This window comes from Dipteris shenzhenensis, chromosome 8, assembly GCF_047967505.1.
Source record: "Dipteris shenzhenensis isolate YYH24624 ecotype China chromosome 8, Dip_SZ_1.0, whole genome shotgun sequence".
Classification (NCBI taxonomy): Eukaryota; Viridiplantae; Streptophyta; class Polypodiopsida; order Gleicheniales; family Dipteridaceae; genus Dipteris; species Dipteris shenzhenensis.
The window spans coordinates 2,846,808-2,868,465 of NC_141603.1; the positions used below are offsets into that span (position 1 = coordinate 2,846,808).

At 48.6% G+C, this 21,658-nt stretch overlaps 1 protein-coding gene across 5 annotated transcripts in view; it reads right to left on the bottom strand.

Annotated features, from left to right (window-relative positions):
* Positions 1 to 21,658, bottom strand: part of PMS1 (DNA mismatch repair protein) — a 105,843-nt gene that overhangs the window by 65,868 nt on the left and 18,317 nt on the right. For all 5 annotated transcript variants that reach the window (XM_087378309.1, XM_087378306.1, XM_087378307.1 and 2 more), the window contains 2 exons: positions 21,319 to 21,602; positions 21,109 to 21,238 (listed from right to left, as the gene is read on the bottom strand). In XM_087378309.1, the coding sequence (XP_087234435.1) occupies positions 21,109 to 21,238; positions 21,319 to 21,602 (414 nt within the window). The remainder of the gene's footprint in view (positions 1 to 21,108; positions 21,239 to 21,318; positions 21,603 to 21,658) is intronic.

Consider the following 21,658-nt stretch of genomic DNA (forward strand, 5'->3'; position numbering starts at 1 on the left):
AGCTTTCGTGTAGCTACGATTCAGAATGTAAGTTGCAGTGTTACATGCTTCAGCCCAGAAAGTCTTTGGCAAATCTTTTCCTTTCATCATACTCCTGCCCATTTCACAGATGACGCGCATCTTGCGTTCTGCTACTCCATTTTGCTGTGATATATGTGGCGGGGATTTCTGCCTCTTGATCCCGTGACTTTTGTAGTAACTCTCGAATTCGGTTGATGTGAACTCTCCACCTCTGTCTGATCTCAATTTCTTCACCTTCTTCCCCATTTCTTTCTCGACCATTACATGCCATTCCTTGAACTTACTAAAAGCCTCGTCTTTAGTCTTCAGGAAGAATATCCATATCCTTCTACTGTAGTCGTCGATCAGCGTCATGAAGTAGTAGGAACCACCCAAAGCTTCCGTCTCCATCTTTCCGCAGAGGTCCGTGTGAACGAGCTCTAGAAGAGCCTTTGCCCTGCTGGCCTCTTTAGGAAAGGGCTGCCGATGCTGCTTGCCCATCATGCAAGCTTCACATACATCGGGCAAATCTGAAATTTTTGGTAGGTCTGCAATCATTCCACTTTTATGCATCTCCTTCAAAGAACTAAGGTTTAGATGACCAAACCTCTCATGCCACAGCTTAGTGTTCTTCACATCGGATCGAGCACTAAAAGCTGAGAGTTCGTAGATGTTGTTGTGCCGTGTACCTTTACCAACGACCTTTCCTTGAAGATCCACGATCTGTGCACCATTCTTATCGAATTGAACTTTGAGGTCCCAATCCGTGATCCCAAAAACGGACAACAAGTTCCTCTTGATATCTGGCACATAAAGAACATCGGACAACTGTTTTACAACTCCATCTGACTTGAGAGCAATCGTACCTTTTCCTTTTGCTGGACATTTTGCATCATTGCCGACTACTACCAGAATGTCATTCCCTACCGGCTGTAGAGAGGTATACCAATCCTTCCGACTCGTCATGTAGCGCGATGCACCACTGTCAATGATCCAAGGTTCATCCGCAGGTACATGAACTGCCTCCGTGCAAATCTCCTCAATTGCTACGAACAGCTCTACTGGTGCTGCTTGCGCGCTGTTACTGGACTCTTTCTTTACTCCGTTCTTCTCATCTGCAATCTTCTTTCGGCACTCATTCTGCTTGTGCCCTGCCTTGTTGCAATAAAAGCACTTGATCTTCTTCTTTCTCTTTTTATCATCAGAAGAAGATGGGTTATCAGAGTCCTTACCCTTACCTTTCTTTGATCCAGCGTAGAAAGCCGAATCTTCTCCAATCCTCGTCTTTTGACGCATCTCCTCCTCCAGAAGCATTGCGTTGAAATCCTCAAAGTTGAGGGGCGGATTTCTGTTCTGCGTATTCAGCGCCGTAATAAGACCGTCGTACTTTGGTGGGAGAATCCGTATGCACCTTCGTGCTAGATTCTCGCTGGTGATGGTAATGCCAATCGCAGTCATCTGATCGCGCAGATTCTTCACCCTGGTGATGAACTTCTCTGCCGCCTCAGACTCAGACAGTTTTTCGTTCGCGAGTTGAGTCTCCAGATTCTGAATCCGCGTCTGATTCGTGGTCTCATACTAATTTTTCAAGACCGTCCATGCCTCCTCCGCTGTGGTGACATGTTGAATTAACGCCATGACGGAATCACTTACACTGCAGACAATAGAACACAGCGCATCTGCATTTCTTCTTGTCCACGCGAGAATCTCATCCGCATGTGGTACTATCTGTTGCCTGCATTGGCTGGATCCGGTCTCGCAACCGGCCTCACGTCCACCCATGTCCCAAAGCTCGTATGCGCTTAGGATGGTCTTCATCTTAAACTTCCAGAGTGGATAGTTAGAGCCATCCAACTTTTCGCTTTCGCCGAATGGTGGAATTCGCAGTCTTGCGGGCTGGGCCATCTCTCACAATCTGCTTGCAAACAAAAACGCACTACCAAATCTTCTTGCTAGAGTCCAGGCTCTAGTACCATGTAAGAAAACACATGTAAGAAAACAATACAACGTCTGTGCTCAACAGATAACATGATCTCTAGGCAAGAGAGAAAACAGATAGTATGGAGAATCAAAAAATTTGATTACTGTAGAATTGATACAATAGATGGCGCTGCCTCCCAACCGTGCGCTCCTGTGAAAGAAGCTTCGATGGCGAGCTGAAAATAGTAGAGGACGGAGGGTGGATGCTAAGGAATCAGGGTTGTTGTAGCCAGTGATAACATGGGCTTCACGAGCTTACTCTTATATAGCCACCAGTCGTAGTCGGTTGGGCTCAATTAGGTGACCGACCCGACCCAGTCCGCCCAAAACGGTCGACTGGGGTTCCGTCCCAAAATAGGCCACCGACCACACGATAGAACTGGTGCGCAAAATTGAGCAACTGATCTACGGACACCGTTCGGCCCACAGCCATCCGGGATCATCTGGGACTCTAAATGGGCCCCGCAACTCGAGAGTGGGCTGCCCCGGGGAAAGCTCTGTCTACCCTCAATGCGGTCAGTCATGGGATGCCTTCCCGCACTTGCATGTAGCCTAGTTGGCACTGTGCCAACTCCGTCCATCAGGCCACACATGGCCCCCATCTGGTGTCCAAACCAAGACCTACCGAATAACCGAGCTACTCAAATGCCTTCTCCTCATATGGGGGACTTACAAGTAGAGTTAGCTGGTTCCCGTGTAGTTACATGAGAGTGGAGCATTAATATCTAACAATATCATCATCATCCTCAGTAACAGCAAGATATCAAGATGGATGAGGCAGTGGAGGCATGAAGTCGACAATAGAGTGCTGTCGACCACTCAGAGGTACGGTCCTGGCGGCCACTCAAAGATGTGGTCCTGGCACGTCTCCTGATCGTAGCTCTGCGTCTAACCAGGGCTACTGTGACCCCTGTCGGTTGAGCTCCAACTCTAAACAAGGAGGAGATGTCTCCAAGTGTGATCTGTGTGTCGACCCTCTGTCTATGAGACTGATAGAAAACCTGATACAATGAGCAAAAGGGTGGAGCTACTACGCAAGCATCCTAACCCATGCTAGAAAACTGTATAGACATAGTTAATGCCATCATCATACATATCGCCACAGTCATCATCATAACATGATCCGATACCATTCAATACAATGCAGTACACAAATCGCCTGAAACGTCAAGGTATGCCCAGTGATAGGCTAGGCCATGTAGGCAAGAAGCCCATGAAAGATCGCTATCTACTGTCTTTAGGAGTAGTCTGTCGTGCCCTCCTAGCGGCTATTCTATGCCTAACAAGCGCCTCAGCAACCCCTATCAGCCATATCCCAGGTCTGAAAACAGATGAGATATTAGCTAGCGTGATCTATACATCTATCCTCTGTCAAGTGTGCCGCGTCTCGGTCTCGGGGTCTCTGCCTCTCCTGCAATTTGTCATCGGGAGGCAGCATGCTCTGGCTTGAAGAACTCTATGGATCATACTCTGAGATGGGTCAGATAAGGCCTCTCGCCACTGTCTCTCTGATCTGATGAAGCGCTCTCTATGTCAGACCGCCTCATGAATGAAACCGGCAAGATACCTCTAATCTGGGTATGAGAGAAGTCTGGGAAGGTCCTCAAATCTGTCCCTGAAAAGGCAGTGGTATCGTCCACGGATCTTGTAGTAGACTGGGCAATGGAAGGCGAAGTGCTCCTCTAACTTGACCTCATGCCGCTCATAGAATGACTCTCTTTGGGAATCCCCTCTGCTCATCCACTCTCATACGGAGTCGGTGCAATGACACACGCCCCATGGCAATCCTGAGTGAGTGTGGTAGGTGGATCTGAATGTACCCTAGAGGGATAATGAAACCCTCCTCGGAGATGCGTAAGCACTGGTCCTAATAGAGGCTAAGCTTTATAGGAAGCTATGTCTGTGCTAACCAGGTCTTCAATGTGTGTAACTGTAAAAGATCCTCTCGGATGATCGGGTTGAGCTCGTTGCCCCGCAATGGGACAAACGGAACATCAATCCTATACTGGAAGGATGGTAGCCTCTCTATATGGAAACCCCGTCTCCCAAACCATCTGCATGTGTGCGCATACCAGCATCTCTGATCACCCTAAGTGCCATGGAAGAGGCTAGCGCCAACCATGGTAGTCTGAGTCTCCCTATAGTACAGGAGCCATAGTCTCGCACGCGGTATAGATAAGTGATAGTTTAAAATGTCGCATCTAACTGCAATGGAGATGCCCCGAACTCAGCCTGAATGATCTAATGGGGAACAGATGGCTTACTACGGATCATTTGTGAACCTATAATCTCTCCACTCTAGTCCACTCTTTATCAGATAGGTCTGGCCGCCATACATGCCCACAAGTCGAACCAAGGAGTCGAAAAGGAGACCCTTGGTCTGTGGATCCTGGAAATGCGAATGGAAGCACTGTCTCTCCAATCGGGCAAGGGAGGAGTATCATCTACTCAGGTGGGCCTGCATCCTCGGTCTCATCGTGAAGATAGGGCCAGAAAATAGAAACCCTAGGTATGTGTATGATGAGATAATCTCAATTCGTGACCCGTCAAAAGTAAACTGCTCTCTATGTGCAATTGCTCTGGAGGTGTTGAAGATCATAACCTTGGTTTTACCTAGGTGGACCTTCAAGTCATGGGACTCACAAAAGGCCAGTAGTGCATCTAGGTGTCGCTGGAGCCCCTTAGCGGCGGATGAAGATAAGAGCACCACATCATCAACATTTGTAACCGGCAAGAGAGCAACCAGCTCCTAATAGGGTCCTCATAATTATAAGACTCAAGCTGGTCTATATAAAGGCCAAACAAGGTCCCATGATCACGTTGAAAAAATGTCTTCCCCTCTTCCCTTGAGTCCCTGCATCTCTTCATAGAGGCTAACCTCCATATCAAGTGTTAAGGCATATATCTTGGACATGACATGCCCAATCGTAATGGTCATGTAGTTTTTGGGACTCATCGGGGGGGGAGAGAGAGAGAGAGAGAGAGAGAGAGAGAGAGAGAGAGACTTGAACTCACATGCATAGCTTCAATTACTAGAAGGCAAATGCACAAGGTGTTCTAAATCCATGCTTTGTCGATGTCTTGGGCAAGGAGTCGATCATTCACTATTTGCCCATATTTGCAAGCCTTGACATGAGGCAGCACACAGAGGTGCAAGACATGTTTTTTAAATATCTATCCAAAAATCAATAAGGCCCTATGAAGTGCCCAACATGGGACAAGCGTTTGGGAGCTAAGGCTGCCAAAACCCATCTTTAACAAGTTGTCTAGGCCAAACCATAAGGCTTTGATGCCACTATAACAAACATGAGACCTACTTCTTAACTTTATCACAAGGCTTCTACCCAATGTGATGAAGTTTAAGCCATCAAAAGATGCAAAAGAGACAATGGGCAGAAAGTGGGTGGCGGAGAGAGAGAGAGCTTACTACCCTCCCACCACGCCCAGGCACAGAGAGTTACTGCATTAAGGAGCAGAAGCCAATATATAATAATATTGATGAGCATTGCCTCATTTAGGGCTGCATGAAAGGCCTTTATGATGACATCCTACTAGGCTTCATAATCCTCTTGTGGGATGTTATCCTCAACTTCTAGTGGGATGCATGAATGAGGGCTGAGAATGCTGATGTCCCCTTAAACAAGCTAAAGTTAGAATGGATCAGCTGTCCATCTACCCTTTCTTTCCAGCCAATCAGGCCTATACTAGGCTGATGATATGGCTGATTGGCTGGCTGCCTCGCTTGCCTGATAGGGGTGATTAGCAAATCAATCAGTTGGGGCTAGCATAGTTTTACGCATGTCTATTGCTATGGCAGATGTGCATCTGGTCTTCCCTTGAGGCTCTCCCTGCTGACCTCCCCCTGTTACCCTCTCTCCCACCCCAACTCTTAGGCTCCCTCCGTCCCCTCCGCTTGGCTTCACACTACCCTCCCCCCCCCCCACACACACACACACAAACACCTGCCTTTGCACTCCCTCCCCCATCTGCTGCTCCTCCTCTGCACCCAGCGCGTGTAGCAGCCCACCAGTCTTTCAGCACAGCCTGCGCCCACATCTGTTCATGGCTCAGACACAGCTGTTTTTTTTGCCACCCCCATTACTGGCGCTGCCTAGGCAGCTTCTGTGGGGGTCTCCCCCCCCCCCCCCCCTATCGAACTGCTACTGGAGCAGTTCTGTTAGGGCTACTGCTCTGTGAGGATGCCCATTTCTCGAGCAAATGAAGGCCATTTCTATGGATGATATTAGTTAACACATTGCTTAAAATTAAGCTCCACAACTGAATAAGAAATGTTAGATGTCCTACTCCAAACTCCAGAACTGTGCTTGAAATTATGCTTAACAATTGATTAGCAATGTGAAAATCAAACCATTTTTTGGAAAAAAAAATATTATATGGCAATGGAGGCCACAACACGGTTGTAGACCCCCCAACGCCACATTAGGGGTCTACAACCGATTTGGGCCTTCCCCGCCATATATGAACCCCCAAAAAAATGTAAACCATTTTTGGAAAAAAACAAAATATTATATCTTTTTTGGGCCCAAAAATGGCTTTTTTTTTTAACCACAAAAAATGGTTGTCGGATGTAAACTTCAGAACCCTAATCTTTGAGGGTTATGTTCAGCACCTTAATCGCATGCACATTAGATAGAGGCTAGAGCACATCGAGGTCTAAAGGATGGCTTCAGTTTGGGTAAATTCTGACTTGTCTAGGTCAAGTTATGAGCCTAGCAAACCCCCTTTGGCACCAACTGCACATTATGCACCTTTGACATGTGCTAGACAGTGCGTCCGCGACCTTCGGCACCAGTCACTCATCCAAGACCTTCAGCACCAGCATGTCCAGGACCTTCAGCACGTCCTCCACCTGTTGTCCCTTGTTGTGTACCAGTGATGGTTGTCGCTCCTACTTCATCTCAAGAGGACACCCTAGGTCTAATTAAATTTATAGGCCTAGAACCAATGCATATCCTAGGAAGAGATGCACCAAAAGACCTTTTGGGTCTTTTCTATTTCCTTGGGCAATCTCTAGCGAAGTGCCCAAGGGCTCTGCATATCCTGCACTAGTCCTTCTTTACTGTGATCTCAACTCTCTGGAAAAAGAAGGAACCATCCAGAGGCTGAAGCATGATATGGTCATTCGTGATGTTAGGGTCACTGACTAAGACTTTAACTCTAGGCACCCCATCAGACCTAACTGACTCTGCTGCTGAAGAGGGCATGCCGGGGAGGGGGGATCTCTGCGAGTAGACCAAAGGCAGCACCAATGGAAGGAAGGAGTCGATGGTAGACCTAAAGGAGGCCAGGAAACCTAATGAAGAGGGAAAAGATGTGGTTATACTCCTCACAGGGTCAAAGCCTAAACGGAAACGTGAGATGAAGATCCTCCTAAAACCTAGCATCTGAGGATTAGCCTTAAGCACTGTGGCCGCAGACTTCGGAGAGAAAAAACCACCTAGAAGAAACCACGTCCCAATAAGCGGACGTCGGTGAGATGGGCTGCAAGGTCTCTAGGTAACGCTACGAGCATCCAGTCCCTGGCCTATAGCCTAGAGGGATGGGATCCAAAAGACCGGGCATGAAGAGAAGTAGAGCTTTCAAGCACATCATCTTTTTGGAGCTGCTGCAACTCGTCTTTAGAAAAAATTACTTGTCTCGCAGGTGGAAATGGTTGAGGATTGACTGAATGAGAAGCCATTCGTCAATCAAGGCATGGGCCGATTAGATCACAATGAAGATCCATCCGCCAACCTCTGTTGCTGCGTGAGGGGAGAGGAGAGGGCTAAGGAGAGAGGAGAGGAGGCTAGAGGGTGAGGGAAGGCTGAGAGAAGAGGGATGAGAGGAGAGGAGTAGAGGGCTGAGAAGGGGGGATGAGAGAAAGAGATTGAGAGATGAGATGAGAGGCTGAGAGGAGGGGAAGAGGGCTGAAATGAGAGGCTGAGAGGAGGGGTAGAGGGCTGAGTGAGAGGCTGAGAGCAGAGAGAATGGAGCGAGGATTGGGGACAAGAGGAGGGGGGTGCCACGAACAATTCTTCTTTGCAAGCTAGGTGGATAGACACTCGTGCTCATATTCCGTCCCCAAGCCTTCCACCTGAGCAGCCCCCTTCATCTTCTCTTCGTCGTGCTACCTCTTTTCATAGAGGTAAGGGGCTCATCTCTTCCGCACCACCGAGTGCAGGGATTCTCCGTACTCTGGTGCCAGGCATGATTCACAGGAACTCTTTTGCAGCACTGGCAGAGATGGCGCAGTTTGATATGGAGGAGTTTGTACCCTCCACTTTAGGGGAGGCTGCTATCGGGATTCCTATCAACAAAGCTTCCCCCTCTGCAGGTGTGGGGGCTCTTTCCCTCATTGATTTTCCTCCACTTGACTGAAGGAGTTTTTCGCTCAAGAGACAAATAAGGCACTTTTTGTGAAGTGAACTAGATGGCACGGCAGTTGTCATAGCCAAGGTGGCTTGGGAGACCCTGATTCCCCCACATGGGAAGGGGGTCTCAATATCATTGACCTAGACTTGCAGTGCAGGGCATTGCTTTGCAAGATGGTGGTGAGAGGATTGAAGCTTGAATCTTAGATCTCCTTCTTCCCCTCTTTTGACTGCCATTCTGAAAGCTTGGGATAGCTTCAAAGGTACAGTTTGGAAAGTTCCCCCCTCCTCTCGCGAAGAAATTGATAGGCAGCCCGTCAGGTGGAACGAAAGCATACTTGATGAGCATGGTAGACCACTAGGCATGTCGCATTATATGCAGTGGTCGAGATGGGAGAGGGGCCTTGCCTCCACTGTGGGGTCTTGGAGAACTTTCAGAAACCTTCCAGAGGATCAAAGAGTTTTATCAGTAAGTCATCTCAGAGGTAGTGCAGGAAGGGTTCAGCAGATTGATGTTGCCATACCACTGGAGTGGATGGATATAGATGATATGCCTATTACGGATTCCACTTGGTTGGGTGCTTTTACGAGGACGGATATTTCTCTTCACGTTATTGCTTTGTAGGATGCATATAATAATGTCCTTATATTTGATGTTCAGTGGGAAGGAGGCTACACATATCTTCAAATGATATCCTTCTAGAGGTTGCCTTCTAGCCGGTCAGGATTGCAGGCTATATGGAGCATGGTACAAATTCACAGTGGTACCTCGATCCCGACCCACTTCTTCTAGCCCTCGGTTCATGGAGACTCTATGGAGGTGTCCCCATTAGATCTTTGCAGTGGGACCCTGGGGAGTGGGGGTGGATTGATGAAGAGCATCCCCTTCTTTCGTTACACGGTTAGAAATGCCAGGACATTTCAACTTAGTTGTAGAGGTTGGAGGCCCTCTAGATCTGCTCATTGGGACAGCTTTCAGATTTCTGCAGATGGGCAGAAAGACTTTTGGAGGAGATTCGGGAAATCCCTCAGAACTAGAAAAATCACTCTATTCTTTTGGCTTTCTATTCACGGAGGGATTGCAATGAACCTGTGGAGATCCAAGTTCGGGCACGAATTTAGCCCATTCATGAATAGGCTCTTTTCCTGTTTGTGACAAGGACCTCGATGCCATTCTGGAGTTGAGTCAGTTCAGCATTGCCTTTGGGAGTGCAGACATGTGAGGACGATCTAGAAGGGTGTTGTAAGGATCTTATGCACTTTTCATAGATCACACTTCTTCATGACCTAGGGTTCAGTTGCTTGGCTATCTCTTACAGGGCCTCAGGGCTTCTTCGAGGGACATGACTCAAATGGGGCTTTTTGCATTTGATGACACGTAGTAGAGTCATGTTCTCTCCAGGATGTTTCATTCACTCCTTTCATAACTGCACATGCTTCTGTAGACACCTCATGGGAGATTCTGGCTAGTATTGCAGCATGGCATATTTGGAGAGCTAGATGTACAGAGGCATTGGATGGATCCCAGGTTCACCCTTCTTAGACATTGGCCAACATATGGACTGATACTATACATACTTTGATGGCCATCTGAGCGATCATGCAAGGGTCATTGAGAGCAGCCTCTGCTAGGAGGGATATTATTTTCAGAGTTTGGGGGGGGGTTGCCTTTCTTCTCTGATTCTTCTTCAGGGTTGAGGTGGCATTTTCAGCCTCAACCTTTTTTTTGCGCAAAAAGTAGTGCTAGTTATATTACTTGAAATCAGAGTACAAGAAGGCCTACAGGCCAGCGGGCTGCAATCACAAAACGGATTCAGCCCGAGGAATCAAAATGCTAAATACAAGCCTCTCAGTGCATAATCATCGGAGAGTGGACAAACAGCCATGGTGGAGGGGTGTAGTGCCACTGAAGACTCTGAGTAGAGTGCTGGAAGAACAACTCCCGGTGGTCCCAGTCGCGAAGGAAACGTCGTCTCTTTTCCTTCCCTGCCTGGGACTCTCCCTGAATCTAATCCCACTGACCCTTGAGCGTGTGAACGATCGTGCTCCAAATGTCTGCGAGGGTCTGGGTAGCAGAAGAGGTCTGATCTCCTACAGTCTGCGCGCATCTGGAAGTCCAGATATGCCAGCCTGCAATGCTCCTTATGATCTCCCAAACTGGGTTGAGGATTCCCATAGTCACCGGACAGCTCTTCCCAGGAGATGAGAGGTGGTTCGGACAGTTCACTCCACGAGGCATTCCTTTGGTGGTTCCAGGCCTCTTCTCGGACTCCTCGGTACACTTCTTCTCCGTCACTCTGATGACAGTCGCCTATAGAGCAAAGAGGCCGTGATCGACCCCCAGCTCCCCTAGCAGCGCTTGCGCATTGTAGGGCTGCAAGGGAAGAAGCAAGATGGGTTTGTCAGGAGGCCAGAGCTATCAACATTCTCTCAAAGAATCTGCTCATTTGAATGGCAGCATCAATCTCCGCTCGCCGAGCCTGGAGCCCACGTGCCGTACCTAATGCTGCTGCCAGCTCGCCTAGGCTCAGCTGGCTATAGACGTCCCTCCAAAACCCGGAATGAGCGCGCGGGCCCACGCGCCCAGAGCGCCCAAGGGATATGGGATCTCTCTCCAAGCTGGCGACCTGTAACATCTGTCATCTGGTTGCTCCAGATCAAGTGTTGTCTGTCTATCTCCTCTCGGCAGCTAGGGGAAACCTGGGAAAGGCTGTGTCGCAACTTCCTCCAGACCGAGATGAGGCTGCGGAGGAAGGGGGAACGGGGCTGAGTCAAAGGAGCTGAAGTGAAGATCCATCGGATAGAAGGCTGCCAAACACCCCCTCTCTGGGGAGTACACGCGCTGAGACCATGCTGTAGCAAGAGCTTCCACGTCTGCCCTCCTGGGGTTAGACCGCAGACGACTAACTTGCCAAGAAGTGCATGACTCTGTAGTTCTGGATCTATGATGCCGAGGCCGCCCTCTGTCTAAGGGAGAATGACCGTCTGCCAAGCGACCCTAGCTCTGGTGGTGCCAGAACCGTCTGAACCAGACCATAGGAAGTTCCGCACCAATCTCCTCAGCTGGGCTACACATGATCTGGAGAAACACCAGCAAGAGGCCACATACCAAGCAGTGGCAAGAAGGACCTAGTTGACCACAAGGGCCCTGCCTGCCAAGGAAAGCCGAGCCGTGCTCCAGAAAGCAAGCTTCCGTCGTATGGAGGCTAGGACCGGCAAGAACTGTTGAGCCGGTGTGATGTCCAGGCCTACCTGGAATCCCAGGTAACGTGTCGTCTGTCCTCTAGGGATCCAGCGAAACCCCAGGAAAATACCCCACTGTGAGCTGGCTCCCAAATCCGTAAGAAAACCAACTGACTTATGCCAGTTGATTTTCGCCCCAACCGCAAGGCAAAAAATCTTTAGGGACAGTCTCACTCGCTCCAGTGACTCGACATCATCCTGCACATATAGGGCTGTGTCGTCTGCATACTCGGAGTCCAGAAGCTCTGCATCATCTCGAATAAGGAGACGCATCCCGCGAAGACCAGTGGTACGGGCTCGAAGGAAGTGGGTCATGGCCTCCGCAAAAAATAGGAAGAGGTATGGCGCTAGTGGACAGCCCTGATGCACTAAGCGCTCGAGTGTGAATCTCTCCCCCATCCTGCCGCTGATGATAACCCGACTGGAGGCCGATCTGTAAAGGCTAGCAATACCTCTGATCCACTCGTCCGGGAAACCAAACCGAGAGAGTGTACCTTCCAAGAAGGACCAGTCTACCCTGTCGTACGCCTTCTCAAAATTGAGAAGGAGTATGACAAGGTGCTGGCCACTGTGCTGAGCCCATTCCGTCGCCTCTGAGAAAGTGAAGATGTTGTCCAAAATGCTGCGATCTTGGACAAAACCAGTCTGGGTGTCATGAATCAAGTCGTGTAGCAGGGGGCGAATGCGGCTACTGATCATCTTGGCGAGGATTTTGTAGGGGGTCGGGAGGAGGGTGATAGGGCGCCACTGTCTGATCTCCTGACGGTCCCCCCCTTTGGGGATGAGGCAAATCACGCCTGTCGCAAGGCTCTCTGGCATCTGCCCGCTGGAGAAGATATGCTAGAAGGCTGCAAGCAAGGGCCGGTGGATCTGCTCCCAAAAGGTGGTGAAGAAAGCTTTAGAGAGGCCATCCTCACCTGGGCATTTCTGCCCATCAATAGCACTCACCGCATCCTGCATCTCTGCCACGGTGAAAGGGGCGAGAAGGGCGTCGCTCATGCTGAGCTGCACGAGCCGCGGTGTAGATCTCCACACCTCCTCCCTGCATGGGGGCTTCCTACAGTCAGAGACAAAGGGAGCTCCAAAGCTGAATGTGGCCTCGGAGATGCTATAGTGGCTACAGATCGTCGTAGTAGTCAGGCGGCTAGGCAAGAGTTGTTCCATTGACCAAGCGCCGGTCATATGGGTAGGACCGGGTCCTCAAGAAAGCACCACTGGGTGAAGCAGTAGGTGCCACAAGAGGTCATCACTAGATTTTGGTTGCGTCTATGGACCAGCCTCCATCCTCGAAAGATTACATAATTCTAGAAGGTGGCACAAAGGGTTTGCCCATTGGCCCATGATTGGAGCAGAGATGTGCATGGATGGGAGATGCCTCCATTGTGAGAATAGAGACCTTGAGACGATCCCACATTGCATGTGGAGCTACGTCGTAGCGTTGAGAATTAGGCACAGGGCCCTTTGGATTGTCGCTAGGTTGTAGAGGATGCAGAGAGACTTCACCTTGGACATGGCAACCTAGTTGACACAGGGAGACCATGACTTTTTCGATTGACATGGTTACACCAACCTACAAGCTCCAGGGGTAGATAGTCCGCCAGATGGAGGTTCAAGACGCGACTCCTCCCTCTCATTAAACGGTCAATACCCTCTCCAGATGACAATGTGTGGGAGATGGTGTCCAACATCACAATGGGTCACCCGTTGTGCAGCCAGGCGATGGGTGGACAAGTCCTCGACAGCCACCCTTGTTGCCTGCAACGAGATTATCTACACCTTTCGTGCCATATGGAAGGGAGGGACGATGAGATCCCATGCGATTGTCGAGAGGCACGCACATTTCTGCAAGTCTTGGCTTGAGGTGTCACCCGGTGCCATTTGGCAAGATATCATCTACAACTTGCATGCCGTATGGAAGCGAGGCACGATGTAATCTCGAGCCACCACCAAGAGGTGGCCCTATTTTGCAAGGCTTGGCTTGCAGGTGTCTTCTATATTTTCACTAAGCGAGGCATTCGGTATAGTCCACCACCATGGTTGTTAGCCCCTTTTCTAGATATTCCCTGGGTAGTGAGCTGGATTTCTTTGTGAATAGGCCAAATGTCAACCAGTTTTTTCTCGTGTTTTGCTTCCATGATGAGCGCCACATGGATAGTTGATTTGTATGGTTGGTTTTTTCAAGCAATAATATAAAGTTCTTTTCTCTAGTGCAAAAATCAATTAGTTGGTTGACTCAATTGATCTAGATTGGTTCTATGATTTTCTACCAGTTTATTGGCCAATAAGAAGCCTTGTCACCTCACTTTGAGGGGGTTTTATTTATCCTCATGATTTCATGATGTTGTATTTTCGCTCAGAGCTTGCTCTAGCGAGTTTCTTTCTTACTTAATAGAAGTCTCTTTTTTTTAAATAAGAAGCCTTGTTAGTTGACGTCGAGCTCATAGGTAGGCCGTTTCTATGTAAGTATAAATCTGTTAGGATTTAGAGCATCTCATGTGTGGAGAGGGAGGACTGCTATGTGTGTGTACACGTTCTGGAAAGGAGTAGTTTTCTCAGTTAGTTTGAGGCTGTTTACCAAGGAATTTAGCCAAGGTTAAGGGCAAGTTAGAAGGCTGGTAAAGGGCCTGCTACAGGCTGGTTTTCTGCCAACTGCAGTGTGGCTGGTCGGTCAGTTGGCTGACCAAGGTCGAGTCAACCGACCTAACCTAGATCGGATCACTGACCTGACCCGGGTCAGGTCAAGCAAACCTGGGTCAGCACTTCAGCCTCATCCTCATACTTTTGTGCCACAGCCCTTCCAGTTTCAGCTAGGACACGGACGAGCTGACCCACCAGAGGCCTAGGGGACCTTGCTTATGGAGGTACACAGTATCCGTGAGCGCAAGATGGAGCTAACACGCTTCGCACAGGAGCAGGTCCGCTTCATACAAGATCAGGCTCACGCCATTCGGGGGCAGGCTGATCTCATTAAGGGACTCAAACAAGATATCTCGCAGCCCCGGCAGGAGGTCACAGCCATACGCACAGTCCCAGGGAGCACTCCAGTTGTTGAGGCACAAATTGCGAGCATGCAATTTGTAATTGAGGAGGCTTCTAGATGGGTCGACGTGGCCAAACGGGAACTTGCAAGGGCAACCGTTTCGGCTACCCTCATGGAGCAACACCACAAAGCCAATAAGGATCCCGCGCACTGAGGCTACACCCATGATAGATGCGACAGCCTTCGTGGCCACTATGATGGGTGTAGCTGAGCATAGGATCGAGAGGGTGTGGCGGGTGGGGAGGGACCCCAACTGAGAGCAGCCCCTGATCATATGGTTCCATGACGCTCATGCACGACTTTCGGCTTTACGACGCAAGTCAATCCTACGCGTTAAACCAGCGATCTCCATGGATGAGGACCTCATCCCCCTACAGGTTGAGGAGAAGCGCTCCCTGTTGCAGCAGCGGGATCAGGCCCACAAGGATGGGAAGTAAGCAGTGGTGTGAGATGGACGACTTCTTACAAGCTCCCTATAGGGAGGCGGGGTCTATGAGACTCAGACCTTCGAGACCCTATCCTACACCATTTGGAACTGTAATGGTACCTTATGGTCAGAACCAGGGAACTTCTCGGAATCCTATACAAGTCGCGACATAGTCTTTTACACAAAGACACATCAGAATCTAAAGCGCCCAACCAATAATCAGTGGGTACACATGGGAGTGCGCTTACAGAGATGAGACGAGGGACACACGGGGAGTACAAGGGTCAGGAAGAGTAGCAATTATTTACAGATCCACCCTTTTGGGGACCATCCCAGTAGAGCAAAGAGATGCACATTCCAGGTTTCTTTGGATCCGGATTCGACATATGGACAGCCGAGATCTGTTTGTTGCAATATGCTACTTCCCTCCCCAGACCTCCCACTTTGCTAGAGATATTCGAGATGAGGTTGAGACATCTCCATTTGCAGCTCTTTATCAGTCTATTGTTGACTTCTCGAGCCGCAAAGAAGTCCTTCTAGTTGGGACTTTAACGCGAGGACAAGCACCTGTCAGGTACCACTCCTCGACTTCAGGGATGATTCCATTGCCTGTCCTGCTGCTCCAAGTCCTCGACACTCTGCAAATCAGTTGACCTTAGAATCAAGCACCGATGCATAAATTTTGTACGTGACATGTCCAATCATAATGGTCCTATAATTCTCCGGGTTCATGGGATCTCTTGCCTTGTGGATGGGTGAAATAGTGCCAAAATGGAGCCATAAGAGCCCAAAGAAGTCCCCTAATCACATCAACTTCATACCAAAAGTATTCAAACACTTGGCAGGCACTACGAGAGGCTACTTCGATCACGAAGACAGGAGCGGACTTCTGCCTTGGCAGATCCCTCTCAAAGCTCTATCATGAAGTTCTTCTTGTTAGATCAAACGGACCCCACAATATGAGACCTCAACATTATCGTGACCCAGACCCAGTGACTCGACGGGTCAGACAGAGGATTGACGTGCACATTACACTTGGGGATATCCCCTCTCTGTTCAGAGTCGGAGCCCAACTGACACGGGTTACAATAGCCCTTGTTAGACGTAGAGCTATGACCATGAGACGTCACAGGGCCACACCCGTGAACAGCCGACAACACTCTATCGCCGATTTCATGCCTCCATTGCCTCGTCCACCCTGATATCCTTATGATGATGATGATGATGATGATGATGAGGTTGATATGTAGTCGACCATTGACATGACTATGTTGTACTTAGTACTATCATTTTGCATTTTTTGCATTCTGCATTGGTGTGGATTGTTTAGTAGCTCCACCCTCACAGCTCGTTTGTACCAGGATTTTCACAATCTCATAGACCCATCGGTCTTCCAAAGACTTTAATAAACTCTCTCTCTCTCTCTCTCTCTCTCTCTCTCTCTCATGCGCGCGCGCATGCTTCTGCAATGTGCAATGTGAACATGGTATCAAATGATCAGGTTGTCTAGAAGCTTGTTCTTGAACCTGCAAAGAATGGGGCTGACCTAGTCTACCATGGCCAGGAGTGACGCAAGTCAGAGGTTGTTGGATTCAGGCTGTTGTTACTGAGCATATCCCACCCACCCTTAATTGCATCATGGATAGATGACCATCGCCCATGTCTTGATAGTGTGTTGAGTGCACAATATAGTGTAGCATGGACAGCTCGGGGGAAGATGAACATGAAAATCCGGTTCATTCACAAGAGCCTCTAAGAAATCGTTCAGGGTATGAGCGGAAGCCCGAACGTCCAACAAACTCAATCCGTTGGGACACTGATTGGGAGGAAGCCTTCCTGGAGTAACTGCAAGATTGGGAGGACCGTGACTCCAAGGCACACTCGGCATTCTGCGGACCATTACGAAGGACGTCTCCCCATCATAGCAGACCTTGACTAGTGCCCTCGAGGTGTAGTCTAAGTTCAAGAATCTCTATGCCTAGGATTCCTCTATGCGGGTTGTCGCTTTGCAAGGTCAGCTCTACAGTCTTGAATTTTCTACTTTAGCAAGGGGACTGCAAAGACATTTGGAGGCCCTAGAGATGTTTTGTAGAGAGAGAGAGACTTGACAGATAACCTTGCGAAGACCACAGTTATGATCTTCAACACCTCACGCACAATGCTCCACTGACGTAGCTTCACTTACCGAGGTGAGCCAGTGGAGGTATTGCAGTCTTATACATACTGGGGGACAATCTTCATAGGCCAATTTTCACGATGATACATGCAACTAGGGCATGACAACAGAGAGCTTTGGCCCGACTAGATAGGCAATGCTTTCAGGCGCACTTTCTGGATCCGCCAAAACCCTAGTAAGGCTCACTACCATGTATGCAGCACCTTTTTTTTTTTTGGGGGGGGGGGGGGGGGGGGGAGGGGGAGTCTCTCTGCCATAGAGTGGAGGAGATTTGAGAAGCTACAAGTGATTATGGAATCTAGGATGATCCGGAGTAAGCCCTCAGTCCCCTATCACATAATACAGTAGAGTTTGCCATGACACCTCTCTAGGTTGATGCCATTTTTCAAACATTGACATTCCTCCATAGAGTTTGGGCCTTACCCCACTGGAGACTACCGAGGCTAGCATTAGAGTCATCCAGGCGGCTAGCCGAGAGCAGGGTTGGTACAACATGGTATGTATCCACATGGTTTGCTAGCCACGGTACTTAAATGGACCGGATGCCCCCCTTTCAGTACAGCATGGATGCACGCCCGAGTTGATCCTACAAGGCGAGATTAACCATAACATATGGTTAGATCTCCTATGAGACGAGATTATGGTCTGACCACATTAATCTCGTTGATCCAAGTCCACAAGAGCCTCAATGAAACCAATGGCCCTCGCCACTATGTGCTTTATTAGAGGACTTTCCGAGCTTCCATCTTACATAGCCACTTCATCTATCTCATTTGTTCTATTCTTCACTCTCCTCAAATATGTCCAAGTTCTAGCACTTGCTCCCTTGATTTTGTCACAGATGTTGGCATAAGCTCATTCTCTTTCTCCCTTCAACCCTACGACCCTAAAGATGACATTCCACTCGATACTCCTAGCACCACAAAAGTCCCACAGTGATAGCCAAAAAAGTATTGAGGGGAGAAGGGAGGGGAGCGGGGGGGGGGGCTTATTCTTTTCCAGAAGTACCTCTGGTCTAAGGCCACTCGTGTGGCCTTAGATGCAAAAAGACATACTTCCTACTTCATGACACCAAGCAATGTGGCCTTTTTGTTTGGTGAGTTCTTGCGGACTGACTGCCCTGCAAGGGTAATAGTGAAACCAACAAGTCCTGATGCAGTTAAAGAGTGAGTACTACGTGATGCAGAGGCCCTAGCCATAATCATTGGCACAACTGCAAACTCGATCCTACCGCATATTCAACTTGTGAGATACAGCCGTTCAAGCATGGACCATTCTAAAGACATGTATGATATCAACAACATAGCTAGAATCCTTGACCTCAAGACTCAATCTACAAAGCATATGGAGGAGGGGGACTCTATATAGGATTGCATCACTCAGATGAAGGTAGTGAGGGATCAGCTTTGTCAACAAACGGATTCGTCTTGCATAGACTGGCTTTTTTCTTGGCATGCTCCCCAAGAGCTACTAAGGTTTTGTGACAACCATAACTGCAGAGCAATGGTCGGCTCGAATAGCCAGGCTTTTACTTGGCATACTCCCCAAGAGCTATTAAGGTTGTGTGACAACCATGATTGCAAGGCCACGATTGACACCGTTTACACTTGAGGAGCTAGTGCCCCTACTCCTACAGGCAGAGGCTCGGACGAGACGGATCCAATGACAAAGCCCTTGCTGCAAAAGACGAGCAAGGGCACAGAAAGGGGCAAGTATTGGGCATATTGTTTGCCATTGTTTCTCAGGACTTGAGAGTCATTGCAAAGGTCATCATTGCCTATTCCATGAGTTTTTTCAAGAACAGTGACAATTGCTTCGAGGAGCATGACTATAGGAGTCTCGGAGCCTTCTTTACAGCCTAGTTGTAGGATATTAGAAGACGGAGGTGAAACTGTTGAAGCCTTTATATAGACACAGGGACATCAGCAAATCTGGGAGTATGTTTTACCAGTGGATTACCCAGGTTGACCGAAATTTCTGAGGAGTTACTTGGTGATGAGGATCTATGTAGATCAGCACAAGGATCTCATTACTCAAGTTCTATTTGGTTACAGATGGTGCCACGTGGGTGGCAGGTTGAAACAGACCATGGGACCATGGTGATTGGCAGGACCCAAGCTATCCTTGGATTCGAAGGGGGACATCTGGATAGGTCTTGTAATTGTGCCAGGATTGCTAGAGAACGTTGGCGGGTTTGTGATCGAGAATGTTGGTGCCAAAGACCTTTGGTGCTACCTCGATGGTACCTGTGTTCCACAATGGTTTGTTTGTACAGCAATTGACCAATAGGAGCAGGAGCTACAGGTTCAAAGACCAATGATCGAGGACGTCTCCCACGTGTTCCTGAGAGCTTCTCAATGGGAGCTGATGAGGAGCATGTGCATCGACTTGTGGGTGTTGGTCCACAGTGGGTCGGTGAGAGGGGCTGTTGGGATTATCATGGTCACCTCCCCACATGTTTGCCCTCATTTGAGGAGGACATGAGCGCCGTCTACCCGCAGCAAAATCGGGCAGATCAGAGAGAGAGAGAGAGAGAGAGAGAGGTTCATCAGTGGCTGCCAATGTGGACAGCATGCAAGGCTGTCACATGGGTGGTCTCCACGTCCTAGACTAAGGGCTGACTGTATGCCCACATTTAGGGCAGGCTGTGGGGCTGCAGCCATGTCCCCAAGTCTGGGGCCTTGGGGCTGGTGCAGGACCAGCAAAGCGGCAACAGCTAATGGGGGGCTGGGGTCATTTATAGGCCTGTCCCCAGGTTGGCAGCACAGCAGCAGGTTGGGGCAGCGTCTGGAGCAGGTCAGCAGACAGAACAGGTCTGTGCTGGGACAAGGCAGAGGCCCGCAAGGCAGCAGAGCAGGTCTGGCTAACAGACGACTGCCATGTGGCCATCAGGTGGCAGTATCTCACAGTTATGATCGGCAGTTTGGAGTACATGCAGAGCCCCGCACACGGCTGCAGTCCCAGCAGCAAGAAGGCCAGGAATCAGGGAGCCTTGTGCCTCACCATTGGCTGCAGACGGAAGCAACAAGAAGGTCAGGGATCAGGGTGCAAACAGTACCTCACCATTGGCTGTCCACTGGAGCAGCAAGGAGGTCTGTTTGAAGGGCATCTACTCAGCTCACTGAAGCTCTTGGAGGGCACGCAGGTTGACAGTGTTTTGAAGGTGCCAGAAGGAGGTCAAAGAACAGTTTTGTGGTCCTAGGGGACCACGTCTAGGCAATACCTTAGCTCCTAGATAGTGGCACAACGTGCACACCTTCATACAAGGTTTAGACCAACTTTAAAGCAATGCATAATTACTGTTTCTTCTTCATGAGCATTGTTCATTAACTGCCTGCATCTATCTATATTCACTTGGGTAGACAATAACGAAAAGGAGTGAGATGCGTGTTAGCACTGTGTGAATTCTGGGCAATATTTACATAATCTTCCGTTGGCAGGAGTGTTGGCTACAAGAAGCAACCTCCATCTCTGTTTTCTAGCAGTTACACATATCAATCGTATCCTGACACACATTAGCTAAATACTTTTCAGACCCAATTTGAATCTCCACTCACAAGCCATACTATGGTACAATTGATGTGCAAGGTAAAGAAACTTTTCATGCGAACAGGAAAATATCAGCTCAGTCAAATGCCATCTTTCATGAGATATTGCCAGAAAACTAATTACACCTTCAAGAAAAAAGGGCCATGCCATTCTGGAAGATAAATATCCAACTCTCAATTAAAAAGAAAGTTCAAAACACAATTTTTGCAATCCAAAATTAGTGTTCAATGCACAAGGCTTGTGTCATGAACTTGCCACATGACCTCAATTCTACAACACTAATATTGCATCTGCTGAACACTATGATAAAATAGGTGTAGACCTTCATGTACTTGAAATCAGATTTGTTAAATGTTCTTTCTAGTTCTATTGTTGCAGCAGTAAGTGCCTTCTCTTTTTCTGAACCTTCATTTGTAGCCCCATCTACCACCATCGATGCAGCAGTAAATGACCTGCTTTCACACTACAGGCTTTCAGAACCATTGCAATAATCAAACATTTCAAACAAAATTAATGTAAATCCCAGCCTTACCTTCTCTTTTTTGGTGCTTTTCTTCTTTTTGAATACTGATGACTGATTAACCCCTTCTTAAATCTTGAGCGAAGCTTATCAAAATCAAATCCAATTGTTGAAAAAGCTGTTCTGGTGACTGCATCTGATTCTATTTCAATAACTGAAGTGGAATCGTCTTTGTAAGACACTTCTTTATCCATCATGGGGGCTAAAGATCCCAAAGAGTCACTAGCTATGGCTGGTAACATAGAAGACTGATTGTTGTCTGCATTTCTTGTTATCAGCATTTCGTCCCTCTTCATCTGATTTAGCAAGTTTGGAATCAGTGAAACTGACTAAACACGAACAACAAGAATAA